This window comes from Hippocampus bargibanti, linkage group LG02 (genome assembly GCF_051943395.1).
Source record: "Hippocampus bargibanti isolate YZ-2025 linkage group LG02, ASM5194339v1, whole genome shotgun sequence".
Lineage (NCBI taxonomy): Eukaryota > Metazoa > Chordata > Actinopteri > Syngnathiformes > Syngnathidae > Hippocampus > Hippocampus bargibanti.
In genome coordinates this window covers 2,014,578-2,032,236 of record NC_142735.1, presented here as the reverse complement: position 1 = coordinate 2,032,236, position 17,659 = coordinate 2,014,578, and the positions used below count along the sequence as shown (strand labels likewise).

Genomic DNA, 17,659 nt, shown 5'->3' with positions numbered 1-17,659 from the left:
TGGAAAAAAAAAATGCAAAAACGACATGGAATTGATATTTTTAACGAGGTGCAATTCACGGATTTTCCACTAGAGGGCGGAGTTGTACTGTTTCGATCAACGTAGAAGAAAACAGCAGTTTTTTTTTTCAACCGCACTTTTTTTTTTTCAAAAGTAGATGAGTGTAGAATTTTCAATGAAAAATGAATCATGTCATATTTTTTTTTTACAAAGATGCGTGGGAAACATTTGTGCTTGGTGTGTTTCGAAGGAAATAGATACATTTATTTAGCCATGTTAAATATTGCTCAAGATAAACATTAAAACAGTAAGTTTAAAATATTTTAATTCCGTTAAAAATTGTGCAAAATTAAATGTAACTGTTAACGCTAATACTGTATTAGCTTGTAATATTCTAACCTAAGAGTTTTCAACAAGTTTCGGTATTGAAGGATTTATATTTGGTTATTTATTGGATGTATGGTATAATTTTAACGGACCGGCCCACTTGACATATGTTGTCCACCATGTTAAATGAGTTTAAGACCCCTGCTCTAAATAAAGTGACACTTTCTAGTCTTTTTTTGTTGTTGTTGACTGTTTTAATTTGGTACATGGCACAATCAGCATGTATGCATCTGGTATACATAAATAAATATTAAATATGTCATCCATAAATATACATATAGAGCTCTTACAAAGATGTCTTGTAGTGTTGTTGGCAAGGGATGCTCCTTTATTTGTGTATTTTTCTCTTTTTTTTGTAAGTGGGAATGATATCTCCGTAAAGCCCTATACATATATGTATGCATGCCCATTTATATATATATATATATATATATATATATATATATATATATTGGAAATACACGTGTGCACAGATGTAGGTTTTCTCAGTGCAAACAGGCCATTAACTCATTCACTGCCAGACTATGTGCACAAAATGTGTCCACTCCAGTGCCAGGGTTTTTGTCATTGTCACTCCAATTCGAGGACTCCCAGAATATTGACTTTTACGACTACATAAACATTCAATGGAGCGTAAGAAAGCTTACTTTTTTTTTTTCATCAGACAAAAAGTTAATTCCTAAATGATATGGGTCTGGAGTTATATGAGATTGAAATGAGGGCGGCTGTAAAAAAAATACAATGCGATACATACATATTGGTTCATATAGCGTGTTAAAAACAGCTGACGCTGGGACAACACGGAAAAAAAGGAAATGCTGCCCCCTTGTGGAATGGAAAAAAACATTTCCAGAGGCCATGGCTAGCGCTTTATTGGCACCCAAAGAAGAAAAAAAAACCAAACCACAACTAATTTGGGAATGGCGCTCGATGTCATATTTTCAATTCCCGAATAAAATCTGTGAATGGCAGTGAATGAGTTAATCGCTGCCGTCAAAAGAGGAACTCTAACAAAGTCCACACACCAGTTAGTTCAGTTGTTTCTTGAAGCTATCTTTTTTAACTCTTACATGTAAAATAATAATATTTATTTTATCATCTTTAAAGGACAACCGACACCATTTTTTTTTGTTTCCTAACTGACACCAGAAAAACGTTTTATAGCATCTAAAATACCCAAAATACGCAGGCTGATATTTTCAGTCAAATGCAAAACACCAATAAAAATGAGTTCAAGTGTCCCAAAACTACTTCAAAATGACCTCGGAGATGGCGAGTTTCAGAAGGTCCCGCCCCCTTGTTCATGACGTCACGCCAGGACGTCTAGAATCAAAACAATGGCTTCAGATTCGGAGAAGATGCTTTCTTATTACTCATCCAGACATGAATATGATTCAAATAGTTCTGAAGAGGAAAGCATACATGTTTGCAATCGATTAAAGGAGTCCTCCCATTTCAATTTGAGCTGTCAGGACTCCAACGTAGCGCCCCGGAAAATGCACAAGATGGCGCCCAAGGTCCGTTGGAAATGGGCTGATTTGTCTGCTGGGGATTTGTGTTCACTAGTATCAAATAGTAGTCTTGGTGCAACACGCAACGATTCACCATCGCGTTATTTATCTGTTTTCCTTCTAATTTCGCCATCAACACGGATCAACACAAAGTTTTCACACCAAACAAAGTACCCAAAATGCATTGTGTGTCGCTTTCTCGGTCAGGGGCGTTCCTTCCATGACGTCACATCAGGACTCGTCACCAACTCGAGGAAAAGACTAAAAACATAAAATATAGCTATATGCGGTGGAATCTTATTAAAATACGCTCAGTAGAAGTCATTTGAAGTGATTTTACAAATTATGGACGCAACTTGTCCATGGCGTCGGTTGTCCTTTAAGCAAAATTAGACAGATAGAACAAAAATGACCCTCCCTGCCCCCCCAAAAAAAGTGCTATTTTGCAAAGACGGACACCAAGAGACGCAGCAGAAACACGACTGGCGGTGAACCAAAATCAACAACATGGAAATGCAATTTGCCTTGAAACCCACCCAGTTCCCCTAAAAAATGAAAGCACAACCTACTCAAATTTCCAAAACAAATATGGCGGATCATGTTCCACGCGGATCAAGTAGCTTAACAGTTAAACTGGCTGTAAAAGATGCACTTTCCTCCCTGCAAAAAAAAAAAAAAACAATCACAGGAACAAATGTGTCTCCAAGTTGTCCATGGCAAACCCTGCGATGCAAAACGAACATACAAAGAAAGATAAAAGCGTTCACGTGTGCCACAAAATTAAAAAGTTGCCCCAAAATGGGATTGAAAATTTCTACAACTGCATACCCGCTAATTTCTCACCCTGTTATCAGTCTTTCTGTCACATTCCTCTCAGTTTATAGTCTATTACAACAGATATGATGCTCTGACTGCCCCTCTCCACACCCAAAAAACGTTTCGTAAGGCATTGAAATAAAAAGAAAGAAGCAATTAAAAAAAAGACGTTTAGTTTCAACAGTCCGTGGTTCTTCATGTGTCTCCCCCAAGTGGACGGATGGAGGATTGCGAAATAAAAAAAAGCACTTTTGTTTGTTTTTGTTATGACCTCCAAAAAAAAAAAAGGCTTCTTAGTCCGCTTAAAAAGGCTTTTCAAATGGTCATTTTTTTTTCGAGAAGAAAAAAAATAAAGGACACAACACAAAACACGCCCCCTCCCCACCCGATGAGGACAAGGGAAGCAGTTTGATTTTGGCAGCTTTGCACATCTTGACATCCATCGAGAGGCTCTGAAGCGACTCTCCTCGTAGGAAAAAGTCTGCTTTAATCTCTTCACGTTTTAATCCGCCCTACCACGCCTCTCTGCTGTATATATAAAATCCTCGTCACTGTTTTGTTGAATCTTTTCCTTAGCATCTTTTGCCGCCGTACGGTCTCCTTAAAGCTATACACGCGTGGTGGAGTGGGAATGCGGCAGGCCGGTGGAGTTGAATCCTGTGGTGAAGGTGTTGTAAGGGTGCAGGTTGGGCATCCCCACCAAGGAATTAGGGATCATGGTAATGGTGTTGGGCGTCATGAGTGGAATGTCGTCCGGAGAGCGCCGCAGAGTGAGCGTGTAATCGGGCAGCGAGGCCAAGCGCAGCGCCCCCTCGTTGCTATTCCCCGCCTCGCACTCGTGGTGCGTTTGGTTCATCTGCAGCGACATGATCTCCTCCTCGGGCCCGTGGTGCCCGATGTCGTTGGAGGTGGTCTGGCGTTGCGGGCTGGGCTGGCCGTGGCTGGACTCCTGCCGCCGTTTATCCTTGCGGTAGTAGAGGGCGGCGAAGGCGAGGACGTTGAGGAAGAGCAACGAGGCACCGACCGCGATGGTGACGCTGAGCTCCGTGGAGTAATCCCGAGGGTTTTCAACCACCAGAGGTCCAGATTCCTCGTCGCTCCAGGAGTCCTTGTCTTCGTTGTTGTAGGCCGGCGACATGGGGGGCCGTTTGGTGTTGAAGGGCCACGTGGTCTTTCCGTTGGGTCGTTTGGTGGACAGGGTGTTCTGCGTGGTATCTGGCGGGGGCACTTTGGTGGTGGTGGAGGTGTAGTGGAACATGTCGTGAAGATTGTACAGATGTGGCACCAGGTGCTTCCAGAAGGCCACTTTAGTGGCCCGGTAGTGGTCGCGCACCCGCGGTTTGAGTCCGATGTGAAGGTAAAGCTGGTCCTGGGGGTTGTACTTGGACCACGCCACCTCCTCAAAGCGGTTGGCCTTGGTGTGGATGAACTTTGTGTCCTGGGGAACCGGTTTGTTGGGATCCCTGTGGAGAAGACACAGATGCAATAGGAAGTTAGATACGAGTCGCCGTGTTTGGAGATTGATAGAGATTAGACAGAAGAAGAAAGTGACAGTGGAAAAAGACAGGCAGACGACAGAGAGAAAGAGTGATAAAATGGATAGAAAACTGAAATTTGGATTCGTTTCAACTTTGATAGTTCAAAAGCAGAGTCTAGACTGCAAGGTTAAAATTCCCATCAATCAGGCTCCACAAATAACCCGCATAAGCCATCTGTACACTTAATGCAAATAGCTATTAACCCAGCTAAACAGAACACAATTGATGAGGAACTAGGTAAAATTATCGCAGAGAAAGCACCGACAAGGGATGATTCCTCAAGATGGTGAAAGAAGAAGCTACATTCCTCATCAAGTGTTTAATGCTGATGAAACCGGTCATTCCATTCCATCAAGCCATCAACAACCATCACAAAGGTAAATAAAACGACTTTATTATACAGTAGTTTATTTATTTAATTATAATACCATAGCACATAACATAAGGTATATTTTGTGTAGTTTTAAGGCTTAGAAAATTAGAAAGTAGAACATTATGTTTTATGGGGCACTCGGAACGGATTATTCTCATTTTGATGGTTTCCTATGGGAAATTAATTTTTTGGGATACACACTTTTCGCCTTCCACGCTCTGTCTGGGAACCAATTAAATTCGTAAGCTAAGGTATCACTGTGATCTTTTTGTTGATCACCTTGCTACCCGCAGATTTTACTACCATCTTCTAACACCGCGAAGAGCTATGAACCAGAGAGATAGACTAATCAGAGAGCTCTGCTTGAAAGCCAACAGCACAGTCCCACCAGTAAAATCAATCTCAAAACACTCCAAAGAAAACACACCAGCTTGTTGTCTGGGTTTAAGAGAGAACCAGATGATCGATCATATTTGGGAAGGCTCATGCCAGAACACATTTCAGTTTTTATGTGATTTACACTGGAAACAGCAATGGACCAACATGCAGCAATTCACTCGACCAGCTCCCTCGTCCTCTCCCTTCCCAGATGTTACTCTTAATTCAGTTTGGATGCAGTTTACGCAAAAATAAAAAAAAAAAAAATAAACCAGGGCAGGGTTCTTTTTAAGTAAACACATATGAATAAATCAGCAGGCTTTAGGGCTCACGTCAGGAGGTATCTTGTTATCGATAATCCCAACAGTGGTGGAGCCCTTCTGCTAATTGCTTAGGGAAGGCAGCGCAGTGTGCATTGCCATCCTGTGAACTGATGTAAAGTGGACCATATTAATCAAGACACAGAGTGGGGAACTACTCAACCCACCGTGGGTGTGTATCAGGAAAAAGATCAAAAGACAGTAAGACATCTTTTTGAAGCGTTTTTTTTTTTTGGTTTGTTTGGTTGTTATGTTTTATGGTGAACTGGGAACGGATTATTCTCATTTTGATGGTTTCCTATGGGAAATTAATTTTTGGGATACACACTTTTCGCGTTCCACGCTCTGTGGCTTTTCAATGAACTTTCCTATTTTGTGAACCAATTATAAGAAATCGATGAAAATGTTTCTTCAGCCGTCATCTGTACTTCTTTAAAGGTGTCGGACGTTGAAAGAAGAGTAAAAGAAGCTATTTTCATAAACCAGCAAAACCCTTCACTAAATCGCCATGGTGGCGTGAAGTTCAATTTGGATCGTTCGTACAACAGACATCTTAGGCAACATAGGCTTAGTTATGCTGATGAGGTGATACCAGAGCAAATGGGGCAATCAGGCAAATCGTAGACCCCATACTCAGGCAGGACAGTAGAAGTAATCAGTCAGGACAATAGAAGTAATCAGTGTAGCCGCAGGGAGTAGTCTTCTGCTCCCCCCCAACCTGAGATTTTAGTAGTCTGGCACCGCTACATCTGGACAGTAGGGCCGAAACTACCAGCAAAATATTTTAGTTCGCTGACGAAGCTTCTTGGATAAGAAGCAAAACGTCCGACACCTTCAAAGAAGTACAGATGACGGCTGAAGAAACCTTTTCATCGATGGACCACTCCTGTACGACCGTGACCTTCCACAGACGTAAACAATGATGAGAAAGCTAACTCAGACAATCGTACAGATTTTTATGTCTGTAAAGTGTCGTATATCTTTGGTGCGTAAAGAATAGACCTGCAAAAGAATGCAGCAGCTTTCAAAAACACAACAATCACTCCAGTCCGAGAGATTGAAAAGGAAGCAAGGAGCCTAGTGACATTTCTTCAAATGTCATGAAATATCCCTTTGCGGGTTGGGTAGCCAAGTCATTGGCACGCCAAGTTAGAGTTTATTCTGGGATGTAGGGACGTGGCGGTCACAGTATATTTTTGGCATGGGTCCTTGTGTTTGTTTGAAAACGTTTGAACAAGAGAATTAAAAGCCACACCAGAAGCATTCAACCCTCAGTTCGTTTTTCTGCTGTCAATTTTTCTTTTTCAGGTCAGTGCTTCTGGGAGAGGTGAATAGAAAGAAAGGGCGAGGGAAGGAAGGAAGGAAAGATAAAGAGAGAGAGAGTGGTAAAGCAAATTGAGATGGCGAAAGCTGAATCCCTGGATCTGGGCCCCGTGTCAGCAGAGCAGCCTGTAAATAACCACTTTTATTAGGCCCGGTAATGATCCCCAATGGATATTGACAGGCAGACTATGATGACTTTGTAGCTGAATATCAGTAATTAAGTTTCAAAGGAGCGGCTGGTGGAGGTAAGGTCATATTGATCTCCCAGAGCACAACATGCCGGAGAACAGGACGTCAATTGGAGACGTGCTTGTCTGCAAGCCGCCAGTCTCATGTACCAATGCAAATCTACCCCGTCGTCCATGGACAAACACCCGCATGACAACAATGGGGGCGGTCAGAGCAATCTCATTTAAAGGACAAGCGACACCACTTTTTTGTTTCCTAACTGATATCAGAAAAACATTTTATAGGCATCTAAAATACCCAAAACACGCATGATGATATTTTCAGTCAAATGCAAAACACCAATAAAAATGACTTAAAGTGTCTAAAAACTACTTCAAATTGAACCAAGAAGTGGCCAGTTTCAGAAGGTCCCGCCCCCTTGTTCGTGACGTCACACAAGGACGTCTTGCCTTGCTCGAGAATCAAAACAATGGCTTCAGATTCGGAGAAGATGCTTTCTTGTTACTTATCCAGTTATGAACACGATTCAAATACAGTAAAGTCTCGTTATATCGATATTCAGGGGAGTCCGAAAAAATATCGATATAACCGGGACTATCGATATATCCGATATCGATATAACGAGACTTTACTGTAGTTCTGAAGAGGAAAGCATAAATGTTTGCAATCGATTAAAGAATTCATTCCGTGTCATTTTGAGGCATCTGGACTGAAATGTAGCATCCCAGAAAATGCACAAGATGGCACCGTTGGAAATGGGCTGATTTGTCTGCTGGGAATTCGTGTCAGCGAATATCAAATAGTAGTCTTGGCGCAACACACAACGATTCACCATCACGTTATTTATGTGTTTTCCTTCTAATTTTGCCATCAACACGAAGTTTTCAGACCAAACAAAGTCCCACAAAATGCATTGTGTGTCCTTTCTCGATCAGGGGCGTTCCTTCCGTGACGTCAGGAATCGTCACCAACTCAACACTTCCTGAATATTCAGCGCGAGTCTTAAAATGTCAAATACAGCTATATGCCATGGAATTTTTGTGAAAAACGCGCAGTAGAAGTTATTTGAGGCAATTTTACAAATTATGGACACAACTTGTACCAAGGCGTCGGTTGAATTCCGGGGAGTTAGATGAAATTAACTCGCGCGATGAAAGGTCTCATTTTGGATGGGGGGTCAATTTGGGCGAATTGTGATCACAAAAAGATCTAAAAGGTACTTGGCTAAATCTCACAAAAAACAAGCTATGCACGTAGGTAGCTGGTTTTTAGATAGAGTGCTAGATGTCGTTTGGATAAACAGGAATGCATTCAAGCAACACAAAGAAATCAATATGGAGGTCGATGGATAAATTGACTTGAGAAAACAAGCAGTTGACTGAACAAACCTCCAAAAATGCTTGACCAATTGCTGCGAAGGAAAATAGCTGCAATTTGAACACAGATGAACAACTTGCTGACTGTGTGGATAAACAACCCGCACAAGTCAGAAAGAAAGACTGCTAATAAGCGAACCTAACACTTGACATTGACTTGCCTTGTCAAACTACACGACATTTTTGTCCTTCACGAAGGACAAAACAGAAGTATAGTATAGAGATGTTTCTCCATGGTTAAAAGAAGGCAGAATGGAATGTTTATTCTGCCCCCTAAAATAATTGTTTAATTTGCTAATCAGTTCCAGTGATACCTCGGTTTTCGACCATAATCCGTTTCAGAAACCTGTTCGAAAACCGATTTGTTCAAAAACCGAAACAGCACTTTCCATTAAAATCAATGTAAAAAAATCTTAATCCGTTCAAAGTCTAGAAAACAACTTTTTAACTATTTCAGCGCATAAACCGGATAAAAACTTAATAATAGAGCAGGTCATGTGTACAATTCTATAAAAACAGACTTATTTTCACCAATTTTCTTTCTGCCACGGGCCGTGTTGGCACCTATCCCAGCTGTCTTTGGGCAAACACAGGGCACACTAACTTTTCAAACCATCCTCTGCTTGCTTTAAAATCAGACTATTCAGGAGATCTTAACCAAATATGTCTGCATTTTCGCAAAAATAAAACAACAACAATATTAATGCGTCGGTCACAATGCGGAAGACATGACATATAAGGAAGTGACGTATAAGGAAGCGGAGGGTAGTCGACTGATGCATTAAGATGGACTCAGTTTGGTTGAGAAACAAATTTCGGTTGTATACCGGGGCATAAAAAATATGATACTTTTGGTTGGAAACCGAATGGGATGAGAACCGAGACGTTCAAAAAACGAGGTTTGACTGTACTTGGTTTGCAGTTAGTTAGCATAGATAGCATGGATCGGAATGCAACGGATACTTTCCAATCTTAACCTCAGGACCCACAGAGTTTTAGGACTGAATAAACATTCAATGCAGCGTAAGATACTTTAGACTCTCTTATTTCATCAGAAAAAAAAGTTTTCATTCCTAAATTATATGCATCTGGAGTTATATGAGCTTAAAATGAGGGCAGCTGTCCAAAATACAATGCGATACATACATACATAATGGTTTATATAGCGCTTTAACAACAACTGAACCTGGAACAAAGCACTAACATGAAAACAATGGAAATGCTGCCCCCTTGTGGAAGGGGAAAAACAGTGCCAGAGGTCTGGCAAATGCTTTATCGGCACCAAAGCATGAAAAAAAAAAAAAGCGAACAAATTCAGGAATGGCGCTCTGCAACAGACGGCTCTTATGATTGACATTAGCCTTTTTATCTGCGCACGCTAGCAAATCTTCAGCCATTTGCAACTGCACGGGTCAGGAAAGATATTAGCTATCTAGCTATCAATTAGCTATGTAGCTAGCTAGAGAGCTAGCTATTAGTAATATAGATAGCTAGATAGGTATTTGAGTCAGGAAACATATTAGCTATGTAGTTAGCTAGCTATATAGCATTCTATGAGCTAGCTAGCTAGCTTTCTATCTTTTTGTTCACTGACAAAGCTTTTCGGATGAGGAGCGAAACGTCCGACACCTTCAAAGTAGTACAGGTGACGGCTGAAGAAACCTTTTCATCATTCTCTCAAAACATGCCGCACAAGCACATACACGGCAAATGAAAGTGTTTGCTTTTGTCTGTCTTATTATTTTCCAGTAAAACAACATTTCGCACATCTGGTGTATAATGCCACTGAAGACAGACAAGCAGCCGGCAGGCTTTTTTTTTGGGATTCATTACAATGAACGCTACCAAACTCACGGCGTGTGTCGACTTCAACTGCAGGTGGCTCATTGCGAGGCATATTTACAATTAAACCAAGTATATTTATCTATATTGGCATAATTTGACATTTATGGCCCCGTGAAGCCCTAAGGACCATCTCACTCTCCCGCATTAGCGTACAACATGCATACTGTCAAACCACCCCCTTTAATCTAGATTGATATTGGAGCTGTGGCTGGACTCCAGGCACTGGAGAGGAGATTATGACACACATAAAAGAAAGTGTTTCAGTGGTGTGCCTTCTGATGCGTTCATATGCTTGCGGTACCATAAAGCACAGTTTCCCCTTTGAGGCCTTTTGACCTACTGACCCACACCGACCTTGGACAGTCATGCATGTTCAAGCGCTCCCATGTGTTTGTTTTCATGATTGACTGGGAGCTTGTGAATGTATGTCTGTATCTCTTGTAGCTTGGGTACCTGTCAGTCTATGTGAGCGTGCCTTAGTATTAGAAATGCAATCCAGGTGTAATGACTTGACCGGAGGTTGGGCACAAGTTCAACACAAAACGTGCAGTAGTTGCACGCATATCTTATTTAAAAGCTCAGTGCTGGTTAGTTGGTGGAACACAACGCCCACAATCGAAGCACAGAACATCTAGGGTCAATCTGAGGTGAACAGACACTGCCTGTTAAACTGTCATCTTCATGTAGGAGATCTGGCCTTGGACTAGTTTAGGACTTGGTAAACTCCTTGACGGGAAGGAAGACGTTTGAAAGGGGAGTAAAAGAAGCTATTTTCATAAAACAGCAAAATCCTTCACTAAACCGCCATGGTGGGGTGAGGTTGAATGTGGATCGTTCGTACAACAGACTGCTTAGGCAACATAGGCTTAGTTATGCTGATGTTACCCTGATGCCAGGGCAAATGGGGCAATCAGGGCAGTCGTAGACCTCATACTCAGGCAGGACAATAGAAGTAATCAGTCAGGACAATAGAGGTAATCAGTGGAAGCACAGGGAGTAGTCCTCTGCTTCCCCCAACCTGAGAGCAGGGACCAATCATAGCAGAGTCCGGCTCCACCACGTCTGGACAATAGGGATATATATATATGGCCGAAACTACCTGCGCGACTTTAGTTCGCTGACATAGCATCTTGGATAAGAAGCGAAACATCCGACACCTTCAAAGAAGTACAGATGACGGCTGAAGAAACCTTTTCATCGACAGACCACTCCTGTACGGCTGAGAGCTTACACAGACGCTTCACAGGAAGAGGTCATTAGCCAGGTTACAAATCTATCAGTTCATGGAAAGACTACCCATTAAAATGTCGACGTTCTGTTGGTTTATGGATGTTGGTGCTTGGGACATCCAGGGATGTGGTATTCAAATCAAGAAGACCATGTTTTACTAATGTATCACTTAAATTTGCATGTACTCTGTGTTCGAGCCTTTGTTCACAGTGTCCGACCGAACAAACATCTCTGACAGAAAGCAATCCTCCTCTCCCATCTTATGTGACGTTTTCAAAGCTTCTCCACAAGAGGATATGTCACAAAGTCAACCATTCCAATATTTTATGTTAGTTAGAATCGTTCTAGGCTCATTATTCATTCCAAACCAGGACAGGGGAAGCTTTGATCTAAAAGGTAGATAAGAGAATAGAATGAATATCATCTCCCTTATTTTTCCCCCATTTCCCATGTTACGTCCTTCCCCTTTTCATCCTGATGTAATTTGAAGCGCTTCAATGATCATAGACCTAGCCGTCACCAAATCTGAAAAGACACGTTTAGGCGCCCCGAGGCAGAAGACAAAAATCTATTTTCACGACACTCCACAGTCCTGAATTCCTGAGTTGAGTTTATAGCCTTGCCACATAAGGTGCATTAAATCTTACGAACTGTTGCTCATTTAAAGGACAACCGACACCATTTTTTTGTTTTCTAACTGACATCAGAAAAACGTTTTATAGGCATCTAAAATACCCAAGACACGCAGGCTGATACTTTTAGTCAAATACAGACCACCATAAAAAATGACTTAGCGTCCAAAATCTGCAAAAAAATTAACCCGGAAGTGGCCAGTTTCAGAAGGTCCCGCCCCCTTGTTCGTGGCGTCACCCCAAGACGTCTTGCATTGCTGGAGAATCAAAACAATGGCTTCAGATTCAGAGAATATGTTTTCTTGTTAATCATCCAGTTATGAATATGATTCAAATAGTTCTCAAGAGTAAAGCATACATGTTTGCAATCGATTCCATAATTTATTCCGTGCCATTTTGAGGCAACATTGGGGGGGAAATGTATCACCAAAAAAGAGGCAGAAAATGGCGACCAAGCTCCGTGTGAGGAATTAATCAGCCCGTTTCCACAGGCTGATAAATTCCTTACATGGAGCTTGGTCGCCCTCTTCTGGCTCTTTTTGGTGCAACATGATGTTTTCAGACCAAGTACAGCAAAATATATTGACGTGACGGAAGGACTGCTACAATGTGTCTTTTTCGGTCAGGGGCGTTCCTTTAGTGACGTCACATACGGACTCGTCATCAACTCAAGCACGAGTCTTAAAACATAAAATATAGCTATATGCGGTGGAATACGCTCAGTCTAAGTCATTTGAAGTGATTCTACAAATTATGGGGCGTCGGTTGTCCTTTAATATATGCAAAGTTAAAATCTTTTGAAGGTTGACTTTATTATTGTTACCAGTGTGTAACAAATGCATCCCCCCGTAGCTGTTGATGGGCTTACCAGGTAACACAAATGTAAGCATTTTATTTGATTTTTTCCCTCCTGGCACCTTGCACTGCTTTCTGAGTTAATTTTTTTCTTCTTCAGTACGTTATCTAGTCCTTGTCGGCAGTCTCGTGGGACGGCGTGCAAATTATCAGGTCGTGCTCTTTTGCCCTTCATGCGGTTGCATGCTGGGGCTAGAGGGATGAGTGATTCATGCTTGATATTTAATGGCAGCCTTCAGTTCAACGGGCTAAGTGATGCGGGACGAAAAGCTGTAGAGTCGGAGTGTGCTAAGGTGTCGGAGGACACTACTTGGACCTTTCCCTCTTTATTTATTAATATTTTTTTTTATTAAATGAGAGACAAAAAAAATCCTTTAATACATTCAATGGCTATCTTGCTATGTATCGGCTGGCTATCTTGCTATGTATCGGCTGGCTATCTTGCTCTCCATCCATCCATTCATTCATTCATTCATTCATTCATTCATTCATTCATTCATTCATTCATCCATCCATCCATCCATTCATTCATTCATTCATTCATTCATTCATTCATTCATCCATCCATCCATCCATCCATCCATCCATCCATCCATCCACCTACCTACCTACCTACCTACCTACCTACCTATTAGCTTTATGGCTTTCTAGCTAGCTAGACTTCTAGCTATTGGCTATCAGCTAGCTAGTTAGCGAGCTTTTTTATCTATTTTAGTTATTCCGGGTTGAATGAACACTGGCCCGTGTGGTCGCCGCTGCTCACTCATAGAAAAACGTATCCTGTGATTATAAAGTGACATTAAGAGTTTTGAAATGCTCTTATAAATGAAATGTATTATTATTATTACTATGGACATCCAATTTATATTATTGGTTGGCTACCCCGTCGCCAAATAGAGTTGGTATCTAATTCAAAGGAGTAGGCACATTGCGGCCTTGCTGATACAACTGTTGCAGGTTGCTTTCAAGTAAGGGGTGGCTATGGTAACCTTTTAAGCAATGAATTGAATGGTAAAAATAATCACAACAATGGAAAATAGTCAGGATTGCACAGGTTTGGAGAAAACTGAGGCTACATGAACTTGGCTGCCAAGGCTCCAATCAAACTTTTAATTTTTTTTTACTCCTCCTACTACTACTACTACGAATAATAATAACACATTTAATTTACAAGCACCTTTCAAAGCACCCAAGGAAACCTTAAAATTAAAAGAACAATAAACACCAGAACATAAAACCATAAATAAAATGTTCAGTAATAAAAGAACTGATATGATGAAATAAGTCCACGGTGTCCCCTAAACTGAAATTTTACATGTGCAGTGGTCACTGTGTGAATTCAATTTCCATTCATCCATTTTCCAGACCTCTTAATCTGCATTAGGTTCGCGGAGGGGTACTGGAGCCTATCCCGCCGTCTTCGGGAACTAGGCGGAGGGCACCCTGAATTGGTCGCCAGCCAATCGCAGTTCATCGAGAAACAAACAACCAGTCAGTCTGTGTAAAGTCTCAGTCGTACAGGAGTGGTCCATCGATGAAAAGGTTTCTTCAGATGAGCTAGCAACCACTCAATTGACGAAAATGAGGTTAAAATCTTAGCGAAAGAACATAGATGGTTTGAAAGGGAAGTAAAAAAAGCGATTTTTATAAAAGAGCTAAATCCTTCATTAAACCGATATGGTGGGGTGAGGTTCAATTTGGCTCTTTCGTACAACAGCCTACTTAGGCAACATAGGATTCGTAATACTGATGAGGTGATAGCGGTGATAGGAAGTGAGGCAATCAGGCCAGTCGTTAGTCAGAACAATAGGAAATATCAGTGGAGCCGCAGGGAGTAGTCCTCTGCTCCCCCCAACCTGAGAGCAGGGACCTATCATAGCAGAGTCCGGCACCGCCATGTCTGGACAGTAGGGATATATATATAGGGCCTAAACTACTAGTAAAAATGTAGTTTGTTGACAAAGTTTCTTGGATGAGAGCAAAAACGTCCGACACTTTCAAAGAAGTAAGATGACGGCTGAAGAAACATTTTCATCGATAAACAACCAGTCACTCTCACACTCACACCTACGGACAATTTTAGAGTGTTCAATCATCCTGCCCGGGAAGAACATGCCAAGTAAATTTGCTCTATTGTAAATTGGACAGAAGTATTAAAGGACAACTGACACCATTTTTTTTGTTTCCTAACTGACATCAAAAAAACGTTTTATAGCATCTAAAACACCCTAAACATACAGGCTGATATTTTGAGTCAAATGCAAAACACCAATAAAAATGACTTAAAGTGTCCCAAAACTACTTCAAAATGACATCAGAAAGTTTGAGTTTCAGAAGGTCCCGCCTCTTTGTTCGTGACGGCACACTAGGACGTCTTGCCTTGCTAGAGAATCAAAACAATGGCTTCAGATTCGGAGCATAAATGTTTGCAATAGATTAAAGAAGTCCCGTCTCATTCTGAGGCGACTGGACTCCAATGTAACGCCCAGAAAATGCACAAGATGGCGCCCAAGCTCCGTTGGAAATGGGCTGATTTTTCTGCTGGGAATTTGTGTCAACTAGTATGAAATAGTAGTCATGGTGCAACACACAACGATTCACCATCGCATTATTTTGTTTTTTTCCTTCTAATTTCGTCATCAACATGAAGTTTTCAGACCAAACAAAGTACCCAAAATGCATTGTGTATCGCTTTTTCGGTCAGTGGCGTTCCAGACGTGATGTCACGTCAGGCATCGTCATTAACTCGAAAACAAGACTTCCTGAATATTCAGCGCGAGTCTTAAAACGTAAAACATGGCTATATGCGGTGGAATCTTTGTAAAATACGTTCAGTAGAAGTCATTTGAAGTGATTTTACAAATTATGGACACAACTTGTCCGGAGGCGTTGGTTGTCCTTTAAATGTGCTCATATATCTGTAGGTTCTAAAAATGTAGTTTTTATGTCTGGTTATTGGTGTTCCTAAAAATAAATAAAAACAGACAGAGTCTTTGACTTTGTGGACAATTCATAGAAAGGAAAGCGATAGTTATCAGTATCCTTCCAGAAGTGTTTGAATCAAACAACTAGGTGCTAAAGGGCACTACAGGCATATCACAGTTAAATTGGGAGACTTTGTCACTACAGACTAAGCAATCGATGCTGTATATTTTGGCTCCCACCACTATTTTAAACCAGCACATGCCAGCGGTGTACTCTTTAAAGGACAACCGACGTCTCCGGACAAGTTGTGTCCATCATTTGTAAAATGGCTTCAAATGACTTCTACTTAGCGTATTTTACAAAGATTCCACCGCATATAGCTATATTTTACGTTTTAAGACTCGCGCTGAATATTCCGGAAGTCTTGTTTTTGAGTTGGTGACGAGTCCGTACGTGACGTCACTGAAGGAATTGTAGCAGTCCTCCCATCACGTCAATGTATTTGGCTGTACTTGGCTGGTCTGAAAACTTCGTGTAGCACGAAAAAAGAGGCAGAAGAGTGCGACAAAGCTGCATGTAAGGAATTAATCAGCCTGTGGAAGGCTGATTAATTCCTTACAGGAGCTTTGTCGCCATTTTCTGCCTCTTTTTGTGCTACATTTCCCGCCCCCAGATACCTCAAAATGGCACGGAATAAATACTTTAATCGATTGCAAACATGTATGCTTTCCTCTTCAGAACTATTTCAATCATATTCATAATTGGACGAGTAACAAGAAAGCATATTCTCCGAATCTGAAGTCATTGTCTTGATTCTCGAGGAAGGCAAGACGTCTGGTGTGACGTCACGAACTGGGGGCGGGACTTTCTGAAAATGCCCAATTCGCAGCTCAATTTTTTTGCAGATTTTGGACACTTTAAGTCATGTTTTTATTGGTGTTTTGCATTTGACTAAAAATATCATACTGCGTGTTTTGGGTATTTTAGATGCTATAAAACGTTTTTCTGATGTTAGTTAAGAAACAAAAAAGTGACGTCGGTTGTCCTTTAAGTCTGCCTAGCAAGACCTTGCACAGCATGTGTCGGTGCTCATAAAGAAGAAGGAAATAAGCACAAACCAGCAGTAAAAAAACAAAACACACAGAGAGGAAAGTTAGACTGACATATTTATAGTGCTAATGATATGTAGTGACTGATCTTTGCAGCCTTTTCATCATTCTGTCTTTTTTATCTGAAGTGCTCCGCCAGCGCCTTTGCAAGACGGCGCACATGCTGTGCTTTTTATTCTTGTTGTTTGACATCGTGTGAAAGTTGCAGCGTGTGGACACAAGGCAAAAGTTTTGGAGGTATGCTTAAAACGATGTCTGAGAAGACAATTAATGTGATGTAGTAGTTATTTGACCTGTGATTGATAATGTCAATCTTTGCAGCCAATCAGAAACCTTTCGTGCTTTGGACTATACCGTGACTGTAAAGTGTACTTGAGAGTTTTGAAAGGCGCTTATAAATCAAATGTATTATTATTATTATTATTTTTCTTCACTTTCCAATTCCATGCTAATCCAATGTGGGACTTACTCCTTGCACACATCCTTTTAGTTTTTTTAATAGGACGCTGATTGGATTTCCTCTGCTACTTTTCACTCAGGATATACTGGAGCAAGTTTTTGAATACGGTCATTCTTCGTTTGTCCGATTTTAAAACTCATTTAAATTCACTTTGTCAATGAACTCTTTGAGCGTCAGTGATGTGTCATACCGTCAACAGCAATTGTCGATGTCAATCGCCACTAATTGCTTTTTTTTTCAATGAAAAGGGAAGGAAAAAGGTCTTGGCTCAAGCATTTATTTAACTCATTCACTGTCAGACAATGTGCACAAATGTGTCCAATGCAGTGCCAGGGTTTTTGTTATTGTCACTCGAATTCCAGGACCCACAGAATATTGAGTTTTGGGACTAC

At 41.1% G+C, this 17,659-nt stretch overlaps 1 protein-coding gene across 3 annotated transcripts in view; it reads right to left on the bottom strand.

Moving 5' to 3' along the window:
- Positions 1–2,332: 2,332 nt before the first annotated feature.
- The window catches only part of nlgn3a (neuroligin 3a), a 232,790-nt gene continuing 217,463 nt past the window's right edge, over positions 2,333–17,659 (bottom strand). For all 3 annotated transcript variants that reach the window (XM_089019990.1, XM_089020000.1, XM_089020009.1), the window contains one exon: positions 2,333–4,177. In XM_089019990.1, the coding sequence (XP_088876116.1) occupies positions 3,322–4,177 (856 nt within the window). In that variant the 3' untranslated portion in view covers positions 2,333–3,321. The remainder of the gene's footprint in view (positions 4,178–17,659) is intronic.